At 33.4% G+C, this 17,121-nt stretch overlaps 3 protein-coding genes across 6 annotated transcripts in view; 1 reads left to right on the plus strand and 2 right to left on the minus strand.

The window, feature by feature from the left end:
• Nucleotides 1-4,605, minus strand: part of LOC112465790 (ankyrin-2-like) — a 31,348-nt gene extending 26,743 nt beyond the window's left edge. Inside the window, exon 1 of one of the 2 annotated variants that reach the window (XM_025033516.1) lies at nucleotides 4,355-4,605. In XM_025033516.1, coding sequence (XP_024889284.1) covers nucleotides 4,355-4,396 — 42 coding nt within the window. In that variant the 5' untranslated portion in view covers nucleotides 4,397-4,605. Of the gene's footprint in view, nucleotides 1-537; nucleotides 765-4,354 lie in introns of those variants that run through there. The other variant, XM_025033517.1, reaches the window with a different exon arrangement.
• Nucleotides 4,606-5,233: 628 nt separating this feature from the next.
• LOC112465797 (jmjC domain-containing protein 5) lies at nucleotides 5,234-8,353 on the minus strand. Of its 2 annotated transcripts, none has more exons than XM_025033535.1 (9): nucleotides 8,268-8,353; nucleotides 8,169-8,186; nucleotides 7,351-7,484; nucleotides 6,862-7,003; nucleotides 6,571-6,754; nucleotides 6,280-6,438; nucleotides 5,891-6,108; nucleotides 5,662-5,826; nucleotides 5,234-5,550 (listed from the first exon to the last, which is right to left on the minus strand). In XM_025033535.1, the coding sequence occupies exons 3-9, from the start codon at nucleotides 7,479-7,481 to the stop codon at nucleotides 5,290-5,292; spliced, it is 1,260 nt and encodes a 419-aa protein (XP_024889303.1). In that variant the 5' UTR covers nucleotides 7,482-7,484; nucleotides 8,169-8,186; nucleotides 8,268-8,353; the 3' UTR covers nucleotides 5,234-5,289. The 2 variants fall into 2 exon arrangements, with proteins under 2 accessions (XP_024889303.1, XP_024889305.1); XM_025033537.1 differs by having other exon boundaries at nucleotides 7,351-7,494; nucleotides 8,268-8,340.
• Nucleotides 8,354-8,745: 392 nt separating this feature from the next.
• Nucleotides 8,746-16,707, plus strand: LOC112465793 (protein SON-like). Of its 2 annotated transcripts, XM_025033521.1 has the most exons (8): nucleotides 8,746-9,288; nucleotides 9,878-10,123; nucleotides 10,384-10,519; nucleotides 10,635-12,612; nucleotides 12,696-12,754; nucleotides 12,879-12,947; nucleotides 13,264-13,382; nucleotides 14,170-16,707. In XM_025033521.1, the coding sequence occupies exons 1-8, from the start codon at nucleotides 9,148-9,150 to the stop codon at nucleotides 14,173-14,175; spliced, it is 2,754 nt and encodes a 917-aa protein (XP_024889289.1). In that variant the 5' UTR covers nucleotides 8,746-9,147; the 3' UTR covers nucleotides 14,176-16,707. The 2 variants fall into 2 exon arrangements, with proteins under 2 accessions (XP_024889289.1, XP_024889288.1); XM_025033520.1 differs by having other exon boundaries at nucleotides 13,264-16,707.
• The last annotated feature ends 414 nt before the right edge of the window (nucleotides 16,708-17,121 follow it).

Here is a 17,121-nt window from a genome sequence, read left to right on the forward strand (position 1 = left end):
ATAATATAATCGGAAATTGGTATAATTTTTGGTACAATTTAACGAGTTCAGATTCTCATGCGACTTCCTTGCATGTAAAAAGTTAATTTCTATATGATAATGAAAACGTAACATAGCTATATCGAAAGACATCTCTCCCCTTTAAATATACAGTATGGAATTTGTGCTCTACAAAAGTAACAATTTCGGATCTCTATTTAGAATTTGAAAAACATTAACAATCTCCGACCGGCTATTGCGATTTCGATGTAATAACTGTATAGATATACCTATCACTTCTTGACGCTGGTGAATCATAGTATCGCGAGCCTCTCGAAGAGCGATGAATCTTGCGATTTATTCCTAGAGCTGAGAGTTAGAGGTGCTCGAAAATATATATTCCACCGCTCATTGTCTCCTTCGATCGGTCAATTCGGAGTGGACGAGAAAGAGGGTGCATGCACGGAAGAGAAAGAGAGATAGAGAGAGAGAGAGAGAGAGAAAGGGAACGCAAGTGCCGGCTCCGAACCGCTATGCCGCTTCCGTTGAAGACCATACCTGACTGGTATTGTCGGTGACCATCGCGACTAGTGGCTGGGCCAGGAAAAGCGCCCTTCGAGCGCGCTCGGGGAAGCCCGACGTCGACCGTACGCACGCACGAGACGCTCGTCTCTCCTTTCAACACCGACCGCGCACGTTACACCACCATTTGTGCACAACGTCCCTCGGGGGTGCGCACGGTAACGCCAGGAAGAGAAAGCGTTAGGCGGTAGGAGCCGCCCTGCGGGAAACACGCAACGGCGCAGAATCGAGCGACAACGATCTCGCATATAGAGGGAACACCACACGGGGGTGGCTTGCACCCGGGGGGTGGTTTTGCCGGCTCACTCGCACCCTCCTTGAAAGGCACATGCGTCGTCCCCGTCTTCCCGTCTCGCCGGTGTCCCTCTCGCGCCCTTCTATTACTCGCGCATTGTTCCCGCTTTCTCTCTTACTCCGTCGTATTGCGTTGTGCTCGCTGTTTTAGCAGTAAAAACATTTTTACTTTACTTTTTACATCTTCTTCCCTTTGCTTTTGTTGCTACTTTTGGAACCTTGACAGATCGGCACTTTGAATTGCTGTAGGATGCGTATTGCGCTCTATATATGAGATGCATTGTATTCTATATAAGTATATTTTATTTAAAAAAAGCTATCTTTCGATATCTATATTTTTTAATTAACACTAAAACTTGCGGATATTAATTTTTATTTTTATTTATTTCTACCGAAGAAATCTTAGAAAAGAAAACAAATTAATAAAATTAATCATCTACGTAATTATAATAAAAATCAGGGAAAATTTTCAGAAATTAAGATGTTTTAAAAATGAGTAAATACTAAATTATTGAAAAATGTCAAACGTTTTTGTTTAATTTAAACGTGTTTATTTAATTTATTAAACTGATATAAAAATATAGAATAGGAGAAACACAAAAGGAATTTAATTTGTGTCTGTTAGCTGCTCTGTAAAATAAATTGTTCAATCTCCCTTTAATAAAAATCGAAATGGTTTCTCGATGTATTTCACTTTTTGCTTTTTTTAGGTATTTTATTCTAAAACACAATAAGCCTTCTCTCATCCCTCCTCACGTTTCTCATTTTATCCTATATCATCGCTACGTCCGACCTTTTCCTCCGATCTGGTGTGCGTGCATGTGGAACAGTTTATAGAGACGTTATAAGGGTGTGATACGTTCGCTGTGTGTAGAATCACCATTGAGCTAGCTTGGATTACCGACGGGGAAGGTGGAAAGAAAGAAAGGTTCTGCGAAGGAAACCGTACCGGCGAGTCCGGCGACGATAGCGCGCACCTTCTCGCGTGCAAGGATATAAGGGGGTTGCGAGGATTGTGTGTACAAGTGAGAGAGATGCATTTCGTATTCGAGCCGCCACGTGCAAACACCCGTACCATCCATGCCCGGGATTATTTTTCTTTCAATCGGGGAATGTAAAGACACGTGGTCGAATATACACGAGATTGAACTGGAAGAAAATTGCTACTCAACGCAAAATATATCTTCTTAAGCCATATATGGAAGCTCAAAATAATGTCGCACATGTGCGAAAAATTCGTAGAATTTTTAAAGGAAAAGTTTGCGAAACATAAAAACTTGATACATGAGAAATGGAGCCAAGTATACTATAACAAGAATTATACAGGAAAAAAAGAAGCGCCTCAAATCAACACTGATGTACTCGTATCTCGTATGTACGCAAAAATATGTAATCTTGAAATGAGACTATATATTGCATTAAACGACAAAAACTCGCTTGAATGAAGTCATTTATATAGTTGAACGAAGTTTTATATAGTTCAACCAAGAAAAAAAAGTTGAAACAAAAAATTGAAATTGTTATAAAAAGATTATACATAGTATATTGCTGCGTATATATGAGTATATCAGTATTGATTTGATACTTCTTTTTTTCTGTGTAATATAAATAAAAGATAATCAAATAATATTATAATTTGAGGACATACTTAACTTTTTAGCTATTAGTTTCATTTTTCAACATATAATTTTTTAGTTTTTTTCAAATTTTCATGTATTTGATAAATAATGAACAATATATTAAAAGACCTATTTGTAAATATATCAAATTAAAATGCATTAGTTTACTAAAAACTTTGTGTTGCTAATATTACGGAAAATGGGGCAACTCTAATCACATATCTTTAATTTAAAATTTAAGCGATGAATTCGAAAATAATTTTACACCATTGATTATAGATTAATAAATTTGTAAATCACTCTTAACTCTTTCTCTTATATCTTCAACATTTTCAAAAAAAACGATATATTAATTCTACATCGGATATTGTTTAATAAAATTGTTTGACACATCCAAAAATGACGCATTCGTATTTTATGGATGTCATTAAATTAACATAGATATCGCCAATCGATTAATTAATGCCAAATAATCTAAAGCAATTATATAATTATGTTGACGGATCTCACTACAGATTATATTATTTACTCGAAGTTATAATAACTTTTCGCTTGCGTAAGTCATCGCACTTGAAAAAACGCGATGATTTTAAAAAATAATTTCAGCGTCATTACGGTAAACGGTAACGTCAATGTCCTAAATCGCATCTTGAGAGAAATAAGCAGCATGTGTCGTTGCACATTGCGATCAATAAAATCTTTACAGCCGAGCTTGTGTGGCCGCAAGTAGGAAGAACAACGTTATGTATGTATGCGCGTCACCCCGTCGCATACATCCCTCGATACAACCTTGCACTCGCGTGACTTCATCCAAGGCCGCGACCCCCCGACTCCAGCATGCTGCCACACTTCTCGTACCCTTAATTCTCTTGCGCACCAATCGGCTGTGAGATTTCACGGATACATAGAGGTTCTGCCCTTATTATCGCGTCCAGCAATATTTTTTCTGTGCAACATTGTTGACAATAATTCTTGATCGAATTGCTGTCAACTATATAAGAGTTAAATTATTTTTATTATTTTCATGTTATATGTGCATGCTTGCGAGTATAAGAATTAAGATATTGTAAATTTTGTTATACATAAAATAAGAAATGTGTTATTTAGGGTATAATTTTGCCGAGTTGACAGTCGATTGACTAAAAATTATTGTTAATAATTTTGACGAATAAAAATTATCATTACCTCTGAAAAAAGAAAATTAAAACGCGATGATAAAAGATACTTGTGCATAAAGCCCTTATTTTGAAAATTGCCAAACTGTGTTGCAGAAATAATATTTGATTTGTAAAAAGCCAAGCACGAAACACAAATAACTTTTTCTCTCAAGAATATAGCAAACATTGAAATAAAAGAATAATAATGATTCAGCGAAGTTATAGCGGCAAAAATGCTGACACAATATTCGACAACTACTTTTTTGAACATTATACACAAGTAACAGTTTCTGAATACTCTGACAAATTATTTCTAAAAATAGTGTCGAGCTATCGCTTACTGGACAGGGTCCAATAATCACCAAGAGCGAAGCTTGATAGCAAAATAACAGCTGATTCGGTCATCTAATATTTATTTATTAATTTTACACTGTTGATCTACGTATTTTTCATAAAAATAGAAGTTAATCTTACCAGTTATCGATGTAGCTGTACAATATACTACATTTGGACATGTTTAAAACAATTACTGCAAAGTATATTAATCGGTATACCAAACCTGTTTATTTTATAATGATGTTAAACATCTTGAAGCTATAGGGAATTGTTATATAAAATGTTTAATTTCAAGATTTTTCGCATACACAACAGGGAATTTGAAAAGGAAGTTGACGGGAAAAGATATTGTAAGAGCGATGGATATTAATTGGTACGCATCTTTACCTGAAGTCTAATGATCGGTGGGAATGCGTCTTCTTTCGTCATTACTAAATAATAAACTGTATATTCTCTTTGACAAACTCTACGTACACGCACGCTCTGTAAGCACCATGCTGAAGACGTAGACTGCCGGATATTAATAGAATTCTATGTTATTTTTGTTAAACTCCTATATGTCATGCCTTTGTTAAGTAACCGCAAGTTTTGCATTAATATTCGAAGCTAGTACATCCTGCGAATTTACAAATGTAATGGTTACACTGAAAGAAACATGTATTTTTCCTACTATGTATATATATGGTATATATTACTGATCACTATTCAAAATTAATAATAATTAATTCAGTAATTTGTCACTTATAAACGATGATTTTATTTATTATAAAATCGGCTGGAGCAAATTTTTTCATAAAACGTAATTTGTGAAAAAAATTATGGATTTATCGGATTGTGTGAATTTTTATATTTTATATAAGTAAAAAAAAACGAATATTTATGTAGAAAAATAGATTCTCTAGCGTAGTCTTAAATTATTGACATCTTTATTTTAGATTGTATTTATTATTTTTTAAATATGTCTATTGTATTTGCAATAACATGAGAATAATGTTTTCGACAATATTCTGACAATAATATTTCATACAATCTACCTTTGTTACTTCAAATATTTTGCATATATTAAAGCATATGTCCTCAAAAAAATTTTATTTAAAAAGCATAACACAATCAACAACATTCTATCTACTATTCAAAATTATAAACTATTCAATATTACATTTATGAAAGGTACTGGATCTGTATATTATCTCTATTGCAACATTATATAATACATATTGTTGTAAAGGATTGGATAACTTTAATAACAAAGAGTCTAATTTAATATTCATTTGTAAATTGTTATTATATTTGTTATTATATTTACACAAAATAAATATTAATTAATAATTCCACCAGAAACTGATCGAGAAACTCGGAGTAAGGGCGGTTACGTGATGCCACCATTTTGGTGGAATATACAACATTTCTCCGGGCTTTAAGTAAAAAGTCATACCCCTGGCTTCGCGAAAGTTTGGCCATTTGTCATAATCTGGCCTTACAGGATCCACTTGTGCAGTATTATTAAGTAATCTAGTGTCATAAGGATACAAGTTGTCTGTTTCGGCCGGAGAATATAAAATAACTCTCTTGTAGCCGAATACCTGAAAAATAAAAGTAACGACACTAATTACAATATGCAAGATGTAGCATAAAGTTAATAAAAAATCTTTAATATTTTATTGCAGCAATCTTCAATGTAAATATCTCTTTACCTGAGAAAGCAGATTATTTTTTGGATCAAAGTGCAAAGGCGACACTGTATTAGCGGGTCCGAACCAGGCATTTATATCAACTTCTGAGGATTCCGCATCCTTCTCCTTACTATCCGTAAAGCAGCAATACTCTGGTACTTCGAAATCCTCTTTCAACTCTGGTATCTAAGATCGATTTAAAAATCGCATTTTTATACGGCAAATTGAATCATGTGCAAAGAATCAATACCTGTTCAAATAATTGATGCTGTGCTAAGTAACCAACTTCGCTATTATTTTCAATAACGTGCTTTTGTAAAAATTCAGAAAAATTAACAAGATGCTGTGTCCAATCTTCTTCAGTATAACGGGATCCAATTTCAATCGGCACTGTCCGAGATCCCGCGATCTTATTCAAATAGTTAGGATTTTTCCATAACGTTAATGCTTTCCAATGATTTATACAACCTAGTGAAACGTATAAAATTAATATTTCATATTTCTCTATAGTATTTTAAAGCATATGTGAGATTGCTAAATATTTATGCTATTCAGGCTAAAATAAAATTCTGAACTTTGTCATGATACAGATTATCGTGATACAAATATTGATTAGAAACAAGTTTGATTCACATTTACCTGTTAGTACAGCCGGTAATTTTGGCTTGAAAATTTTATTGTAAAATGTTTGCATCGAAGGCTTTTCGAAATATCTCTCCGGGCAGTTAGAGATTAAATAGTTAGTAGTTCCCTCATGATCAATTGAAATATCTTCCATATTTATAGCATTAGATTCTTCTAATAAAATTTGAAAAATAAAATCGATTTTAATGCGGTGTTTAAATCATTCAATTTAATTAAATAATTTAAATAAATTAATAATTTAATATTATATTATTAATATATAAATATTTTTATAAATATTCTTACCAGCACAATAATTGTTCAGCTTCGTAGCATTAGCTGTCAATAAATTTGGCATACTGGAAAGAGGCGCACCCAACAGAATGCCTCTATCAATTTGGTTAATAATATTCTTCAATGCAGTCTTCTTCTTTTCTTTATCAGCATAACTTTCAACATTTATTTTGCACTGAAGCTCTAATAATACAGCCTAAATGCATCAAGTGCAATTCCAAATAAAATTTATATAATCAGTAAAAGCTTTTGAAAATTAATATAAAAGTAGACTTACGTACATTAATCAATAATATTTTATACCTTTACAATAACACACAGAGAATAACAATATCTGTATTCTATTGGAACATCTTTCCAGGAGCCTGAGTTCAGTACCTCCCATGTGCGATCTAAACAAGCTTCCAGTCTTGTTATTGAAGCATTTATCCATTTTTCTGAAGTTCTTATAAGGGAAACAAAATTGATAGTATATATTAAATATTTATATTGAATATTATGCATGCTATTTATTATTTAAAACAATAAGTTTTATAAATGGATATAAACGATCTACAGAGCTATGAAACTCTTACTTTAACAGTTGCATGTTATAACTAGTATATGTGTTTAATATGTGTTTAAATTTTTATGTACACTTTTTTTGCATCATGAATTAATTTGATTAAATAATGTAAGATCATATGGGTGTACTTCAAACAAATTCATGCAACAAAATTGATAAGGCTTTAATGTGTGATAAACATATTTGAAATAATATTGTGTTCTTAATATTTATAAATTAATATTTACAATTGTTTATCAGATGTTTGTAGCACGTTGATTATAGATGTCAAATGTAGTTTTATTTCAATAGGTATATTCTCCAATTCTTTTGTTAACAATTCCCAGGAAACCGTTATCATACAGTCGTTGAAAGTCATTATCTGTAAATTACTTCAGGTATATAATTATTAATATAAAATATTATACTGTAAAAAATCTTTACTCATAAAAAAATGCTTCTGCCATATACAGGTTTACTTAAATACGCCCACTGTACAATAACATAATCAGCTAAATAATACAATATCTTTCCCGTTAGTGAGAAAGTTTTAACTCTACAGAAACTCTCTATAAATACAATAACGCTTTCTGTGATGAACAGGACTTTAAACAAAAATGCTATGACACATAAAGGTACGCAGGTGCCAGGACCATTGCATAAAATAAGCTTTGGACGTTCTCTCCATAGTATTGGAAGACAATTTAATGCGGCAAATACAGTGGTCCAAATTGACGTGAGGTACGACTGCCGAACTTCCCGACTTCTATAAATTTCCACGATTTTGTAATCTTTATTGCTACCCTCTAGATCTCTAACTTTCTCCGCACTAAGTTTATCTGTCTGAGCGTGAATGTACACTCTGGGCGAATAATTCTCAATGTTCAAGTGTTTAATAATTCGCAGCATTTCGGCCGTATGTCCACCGGATCCTAATATTATCATTGTTTTAGTTGGACAAGACTTTTCTCTGGGCTTATTGCCTTTGATAAATATCAGATAACACGCTCTTGCAAGTATCAATATACAGGCAAATGCGAAGAAGATAAAACATTCTTTCGCGTACATCTTTCCGTTTTGTTACCTGAAAAGAGTATTATAAAATAAAATATATATCATAAACGTACAAAAGGGTTAAATTACATCAATAACAATCCTCACTAACCCCAAGAATTTTGCGTCTCGACGCGTCACTGGAATTACTGAAAAAAAGCAAGAGATTATAGGTTAGGTTTGTTCTGTGTGATTCTTTTAAGGGTGCGGTTACATGGGCTGAGGTCGCGTTCAGCAGACCAAGCCGCTCAGTAGCGGTCGAACATGATTGGCTCTTACTTTTAGAACCAACCAATCGACGCAGAGTGTTGATAAGACGAACTCAACAGTTGTGTCTGCTGAACGCGTCCATTTGCCGCGTTTCACATTACGGCTGCGTTCCGATATTCACTGCAAGTACTGAAAATCTACTGATTGTACATATGTCAATCGATAAATGTTTGTTCGCATTCATTAACTGAAATAACTCTGTTACAATTTAGTTCGCCGGGTAAAGAGTATATTAGACTAACCTATATTAACGATCTATTTTACCGATCTTGTAAATCCTTCTTTTTCCCCGTTACTTTTGCTCCCCGAGAACGGAGCTCTTTTTTTAATTTCTCCACAGACCACTTTGCGTATTTTTCGCCACTCAATTATTATCACAATTCTTTTTGATTCTTTCGCTGCTTTGAAATTTGCGCCGTTAGCTACCAGGCACAGTGGCTCCCCTGTGCGGGAGCAAAAGTTAGTGAGGAACCTTATTGCTGTCATTGCCGCCGCGTGTAAAATTCTTCGATCGAGTTTCCGGTCGAATGTACTCTCGCAATCTATGTCCTATAAGCTTCACAGTCTTCACGCACGCCATTTTTATTTATATATGTGTAGAACAACGGAGTACGAATACGGAGTGGATCAGAGTGGATTTGTGCGACAGATTTGTAACAGCCGAGAGCTCGTCGGGGAGATGTGTCGCCTCGCAATATGTGTGTAATGCGAACTAGCGGTGCATGCAACCCGTGGCATTTTCGCGAACGTTCGGCGTGAGTGGCTATTCGTATTCGTGCGAACGCTCGACCGCGGTGGTCGGCCGTGAACACTGCAACGTTCTTCCCAGCACTCGTCTCGATAAAATGGACCATCGTCAAAAAGTAAGCCGCACCAACAAAACCGGTTTGAATGCGTAACGAACGTGCATTGGGGGGAGAGCAACGTTTTCCTCGGTTATCTCGTCGACGGAGCTTTGAGGAAAATCGAAGCACTCCGATGAAATCTCGACAAAAACCCGAACCCTCGAGCGACAAAATAGAAATTTGTTCGATAGCGAGAAATAACCCGATTATTCGCAATATTTTGCAACAATTTGTATATCCGCGCACGCTTCTCATACACTGTTAAATGTTAAAGGATGACATTTATCAATACCTTGAGTTAGAGATAACATTTTGTTATTTTTAACTAACCATGTATATGTCAAAATTTATTTTAAAACAAAATATTATTTTAACTCCATTGGTTTAGTCAAACATTGTTTTGATTAAATTAACCACGTATTGAGTAGGAGCAGTAGTGACCTATAGGAATGGTTAAAAATTACTTAAATTGAGATATAATTTGACTCTGTGAATTCAACAGTGTACAGAATCTGCAATTGTGAATGCTTAAAAAGATCTAATATCGTTTTGTATTGCTCCTCTGTTATTTTACATGAAATTTCAACCATCATTTTTGCCTCACCAGATGGTTGTAGTTCCTCAACAATCAAAAGTCAAAATCGAGGACGATGACGACGAGGATGTAGAGGCGCTGAGATTGGCAGCGCTTAAGTCACTACGAACAAAAGATGCCACACATAAAAGGTCAGCGTTATCGCAGATGCAGAAAGTACTACCGCAAATAACGCAATCATCCTGTTTCTCGTATAAAAATCAACGGCCTACGAAAAAGAATTACTATCACAATAGGGTGCAACAAAGGCAAAATGGCGTAAGGCGCTTTCAATTTATATATTATTTATGATTAATCACAACAATAATTTTACATGTAAATCCACAAAAAATTATTGTTTCTTGTTTTACAATATGTCAAAATGTATTTAAACAAACGTTCTAATAAGTTTTCAAAATATTGTGTACAAAGTTCACATTATCATGTAAATTTTGTGGATTTTTGTAAACTTTATAATTTTCAAAACCATATTCTTATCTCGACATCTTCAGTTGTACATCTGTATTTTACATTTGCAGAACGTGTATTATCAGAGACATCCTAATCCGAACTTGATAGCGATAGTTCCTGTAGATGAACCTTCTCCACTTCAACAAGCCCAATTAACTTGTCCCATAGAAAAGACTGAGCCATCTGTAGAAACATGCCCTCAAGGTAAGCTTATATATTTTTACATAGAATGAAATAGACTGTATTAAACAATAATGTTGATCAGTGTGCTTCTTTCTTTTCTTCAAAATAAAATAATTGTAATTGTACGTAATTTCAGAAGAATCAAAATTCCATCGTTTTAAAGATAGTGGGAGCGGTTCTGAAGAAGATGATACAAAGGAGCAGAAAAGCATTACGACTTCTATAAAGACAGAAGTTATAATAAAAGAGGAAGACGACGATTCAGTAAAAGTTGGATGTCAGGAGGAAACTACAGACAGTCTGCAAAAGAATGGAAGTGATAACCAAGAAGGAGATGGTAATGATGATGATGACGATATACTCTTAATGGCTGATCTCGAGGAAGAAGATAGTTTAGAGCGTTTAATGGACGAGATGGAAAAGGAAATGAATGATGAAAATAAGTCTGAAAAAAAAGAGAAAAAATTGCATAAAGGTGAAGCTAAAAATACGGTGAAAGGTGATGAAGGAAGTAAAAATTTAGACCAGAAGACGACGAAACCAGACGACAGCTATGGTAAGAAGGAAAGAAACAATGTTACTACCTCATCTCTGACTACAGTTATCAAGAACGACAGAAGATCTGTCTCTCCACACGTAACGAACCGAGTTAGTCAAAAGCGCCGATCGTTATCTCCAAGGTCACGATCACGGAAGAAATCGCCAAGAAGATCTCCTAGAAGATCTCCAATCAGGCAACTGAAAAAGTCTCCGAGGGAAACATCGACGAGATATAGATCGCCCCCGTTGTCACGATACTCCCCTAGATCTAGATCGCCCAGACTCTCACCACGTAGATCTCCAAACAGGACAACTACGAAAAGATCACCGCTCAGAAAATTATCGCCGAGGGGCAGATCACCCAAACTTTCGTCGCACTCCATATCGCCACGACCACTCAGATCGAGGTCACCAAGACGATCAAAATCTCCGAGGCCGCGTTCACCCAAAATATCGCGCTCTAGAACGCCACTATTGTCGAGATCAAGATCGCCAAGGTATTCGCCGCTTAGATCTAGATCCAAATCACCTAGATTATCACCGAGAAGGGTGTCACCACGTCGATTACGGTCCAGATCCAGATCTCCCTTGTCTTCTCCTCGAAGAGGATCACCTCGCTTGCGTTCGCCGAAAGCATCACCACGTAGAACACCATCTCGATTGAGATCGCCGCGACTTTCACCGCGTAGGTCACCGTGGTCGTCCCCGAGACATTCACCTCGTCTCTCGCCACGACGAAAGCGATCCCCGAAATGGTCACCTAAGGAATTATCCAGAAAGCATGGTCCACGTTCCATCACTCCAGATAATCGAGATGGTTATATGAGAGAACCGTCTCCAATCTTCAAAGGTACAGCAACGCCAGAAATGCCCAGGACGAAAGCAAAGCAAAAAGATGAAGTATATGAAAAACCAACAACGATGACGGAAATGCCGAAGGAATCTGTTAATACGATTAGTGATCCTGTGCTGGAGGCAAGGAGAAAGAAATTTGAGTCTACGCGGCCTATTGATCCTGTAAATGCCAATAAAAAGATTAAATTATCCAAAAAACATACCACGAATACGAAAGTGGAGCCTTCAGAAGGAACGGAAATTCAGTTGAGTGCTGCGAGAAGACCAAATAAAACTGTAGAGGAGTACGATGTTCAAGAGGTGGATTTATGTTTGGAAGAAGACTACGAACTTGAAGAGTGTGAAGAAGTGATGGACAATACGTCGCCAAGCGCTTTTACAAGTACCATAAATACGTGCATGGATACAGAACCACCAAAAGCGGAGAAAGAAAAATCTTCGAAGAAAAAGAAGAAGCGCGATAAGGAGCTGTATCAAGTGGGAAAATTGAAGAACGAACTACCGCTTTCCGAACGCATTGGAAAGGACAAGAAATGTAAGAAACGTAAGGACATAGTCGCCGAACCAGACGTGGACACTATATTTGAAGATGTAACTATAGACGAAGAAGGAGATTTACGAACAGAACTTAGCAGAAGGCGCGCAGAGAGACTGAACAGAACAGTGCCGATTCAGTCCGCTAGATTAGTACAGTCAGCTTTTAAAGGCGTTGTTAGTGAGTAAGTAACAACATGATATCATATTGTATCCTTATTTTCTCTTACAAATGTGTTACTTATTTTGTTTTTATGTTTTTTTATAGAGCTGTGAAAAATAATGCAAAAGCCAATCAGAGGCATGTCATGAATACTGATGAAAAACGTAAGTATTTATAAATATTTATAAATAAATGTACCTAGCATTAGTTTTATATTTCAATTAATTTCTTTTCCTTTCTTTTTCATGACCAAGTTGTTTCTAATGATAAATGTTTCTTTTTCTATAGCTAATCAAAAAGAAGTTAGACGAGTTACTGTGCTGCATAGAGCATTAACTGAATTACATGATTCTGAAGGTATTTATATCTCTTTATGATGTATTAAGTACAGAATTTTACAATTACAGATATAGAATTTTTACAAATTATAAATATAGAATTTTTTGTAAATTTTAACTTAAATACTGTTAATTATTTTGTTGTTGAAACAATTGTTCTATTTTTTTGTACCTATATATATTTTTTTTTCTTCGTACATTTTTAAATTTTTTTCTTATACATAAGGAAAAAATTTAGAAATATATGAAAAAAATATATTTGAGAAAAATATAGTTATATTAAAAATAATATAAAATAAATTGTTTTACAAAATGTTCTTATTTTTTATTTACAGAAGAAAGTACTCTTGATTCGAAGGTACCTGTGCGTCTCAGATTGGGACTCAATAAGCAAGTGCAAGAGTCCAGAGAGTCCAAGGTTACACGAAAAGCAACTAAAAGACAGGGTCGTAAGGTAAAGCACAAAAGTCATTTGTCTCTAAAAGATCCTGAATATATGTTGTAGTGTAAATTATGGCTTTATATTTCCATTCTAGATTTATAAGTAGTGTGATATTTTGTGATACTACCAAGCTAAGTATGTGACAGATGCATCTTGAAATATCGTTCATATATTTTTCTTGTTCATAATAGAATGATGATAAATTGAAAGATATTAAATAATGAAGTCTTCAAATCATTATGCTCTATAATTTGCATATTATAATTTTATGAACTAGAACGATGCAATCTGATATAATCTAAATAATAATTAACTGTTATAATTGAATTAATGAATTCAATTAACAAATAGAACTTATTAATGTATGCTTATTAATGAAAAAGATTACATTTTAATTGAGATTACTTTTGATTTATAATAGACAATATTTTTTCGTGAAACTATTATGAGTGGTATATTATCATAAAAAATAATTTACCAAGTTACATGAAATAAGTTGTATGACATTATCTACAAAACAATATTGTGTGCCTTTCAATAATAACGAGAGAATAATATAAATGCCGCGAGATAATTTACATTATTGAATTTTGTTAAGGGAATGAAAAGCATGTTTTTGTGTAGATATAGATTTCGATAATAACACTATTGAGAAAGAGAGGGAGAGAGAGAGAGAGAAAGAGAGGAAGAAACAATTATGTGGAACTTTTTCCTAAAATGTCTTATATTTTAGTATCGCGTTATTCTAAACTCCATAGAGAGTTTAGTAGAAAATAAAGATGATCTGTTTTTTGTTTAGGAATAAAATAAATACGCGTTCATCCGATTACATATTTGTATGAAGAGAGAAAAGCGGTTCATCTTACCGCTCATTATGTTGTCGGCACATAGGAAGATGCGCGGATTAACGGCTACGTTATCTCATTTGAAATGCTTGTGAAGTATCTCTGTTTTTCTTTTCAAGCATAAAGTACAATAACTTTCATAATACTTGAGAATCCAAATTTCGATATCTTACGATTTAGATGTATTCGATTATTTATCATTATACATTGCTTAGGAAAAGTTGATTACGTGTGAGTATATTAAATCATTTGTTGTGTTGAAGAATGTGTACATAATTTACTTTGGTCGCACACTTAATAAACAATAATAATCCCAAAGCTACCTTTTAAAAAACCTAAGCATATTTTACATGAAAATAATAATGTATAGGTGTATTTTAATTGTATATAGTGCTTAATACCGATTAAACTAATAAGAATGTGTAGTATAGCTTGTAAATTCGACTAATGATATATTGCGGCACCAAATATCTTGTACAAAATATTATATTAACAGATGCAACTTGTTAAAATTTATTTGCTACGCGACGTTTAGTATGAAAGCAATTTTGACGTATGATGCAAACTGTAAGTGTTTAGATCTGATCTATGGTGTTTTATAAATCGATGTTACACTTTATTGTGTACATGTGCCCGTTCTATTTTACAATTAAGAAATTTATTGCGGTATTAAATTAACGGACTAAATAACTGTTTTTTTTTTACATCCATTTTATGCTGCATTTATATAAATGTAGTGTATTAGTTTTCAAAATTGTGTACACTAGATTTTCACATATTTAGCGGCAAATTACTGTAAATATTGTTGTTATATTTCTATTGTATCTTTGAGGAAGATACAATTATAGTTTACTTAATGTATCTTACATAACTGTATTTAATTAACGGCCGCAAAATAATACGTACTATTGCTTTTAATTATATTTCCATATTAATAATTAGGACATAGTATGCATCATTACAATATATGTATAGCCAATATGCGTGAACCATTGTGGGTTATTGTGCAGCTATGTACATAAACTCAGTCTACTTCGAAAACGATGTTCGTATACCAAGCTGAATACCTCATAGTATCTATGAAGGTGTAAACGCTGCTTTTACGTCAATAAAAAAAATATCACATTTATAAAAAATTTTTTCTCTAAAAATTTTCTATGAATACCGATAGGATCTGATATTAGATTTTTAGATGTATATAAAAGAGTGATAATTACATGCGTGCCTTTATTTATATTTAATTAAAAAGATGTAAACATTTTTTTAATACGCTTAAATAGTGAACGCGTATACGTGTCAGCCAAAACGAACATTTTTATCATGCCATTTCATTTACACATCGTACATGTGTAAATCTGTGACATCAACTCTGAGAGTTGTATAGTATTTTTATAGCTAGAAATATAATGAAAGACTGAAAGGGAATTATATGAGCCTTAACCAGTGCATAAATGTCATGTGATACTTGGAGGGATTTTTGCAGTTTCCCTTACGCGTGTTTCGATTATCTTAGAATAACACAGACAGTTATGCGTAATATCTTTAACATTTAAAGGACGGACTATAAATAATGGTGATTATATTCATAGCATAATCCTGTGTGCATGCAAAAGTTTTTTCTTAAATATTTAAATATGACATACATACATTAGAAATATTTTATATGTATACCTATTACAAATTATATCTGTGAATAATTTACACGACATATATATTTATTTTAATGACATATTTTAAGATAACATTTTGCAGCCGTTATTTGCCACTTCAATTTTTAAACTTATGAAATTTAGAAAAAATGTTCACTATTACATGGCAATTATATTCAATTTCAACTTCTGTGTTATTCTGTGATACAGTTGCGATTAAATCACGATTCTAATTGTTAATAATTATTTAATTTATTAACTTAATTTTTGTCATAGGTAAATACAGATGGGTGTAATTTGTTAGTAAAGTTTTGATAATGTATAATTGGATATTTATAACTTATTATTAATACCATAACTCTATAATTAGTTTTAGTTTATTAACATACTTTCTCTTTTGCATTTTGTTATCAATGACAATTCTAGATCATAATTACGAAAAATCGAAATCGAGATTATTACATTACTGACTTTGTGTCTTTTTTTATTAGAAAAAATGTAATTTTATTTTGTGCACGATTTTTATACTTTAAGAGAAATTTCCTGCGTTATATTCTTATGTATTGCAGTAAGATTTTGTATATTATTTTATTATTGGAATGTTCAACCATCTGTAATTTACCGCGCGAACACTGTGTGCGTCTGTATGAATGTACCTATTTATATAACTAAGTATATTTGTATTTATACCTTCTTTACAAAGAAAAAAGAAGCAAGATTATCACATACTTCCTTAGACGTAGTGATATCAAAAATATCAGTGAGGTGTGTTTCCTACGTCACTTAGAATTAATTGAATCTTTTATTTCAGAAAATACGGAATAAAATATTTTTCCAGCTACATTTGCCGACTATTTCTTTCTTGTACCAAAAGCACCTCGAGTTCCTGGTAGCCCTTACGTGTGTAACGTTAAGTCTTTTATCTTGTTGTGAATCGTACAATATTATATGACATTGAGTGAGCGGTATTACGCTTTATGAATATGTATAAGAAAAAGTTCCTTCCGAGTCAGTCACGCAAAATAGAAATGTAGAAGCTTAAGAACTGAAAATGTAAAGAATATTTGCGATACTTAGAATATAACAGTGCGAGCGAACAGTGAGAATAGTTTCGTGTCAATTACAATCCATTATGTAATTATATTGCGCGTATGCTACATCAACTTTAAATTATTGTAAATATAATCGTACAAATATCATAGGAACCATATAAGAATAAAGAAATAAAATAACGACGTGTTATTTGATTTAACGATA

The sequence above is a fragment of the Temnothorax curvispinosus genome, unplaced genomic scaffold (assembly GCF_003070985.1).
Source record: "Temnothorax curvispinosus isolate PA1 unplaced genomic scaffold, ASM307098v1 QBEX01015524.1, whole genome shotgun sequence".
In the NCBI taxonomy this organism is placed as follows: domain Eukaryota; kingdom Metazoa; phylum Arthropoda; class Insecta; order Hymenoptera; family Formicidae; genus Temnothorax; species Temnothorax curvispinosus.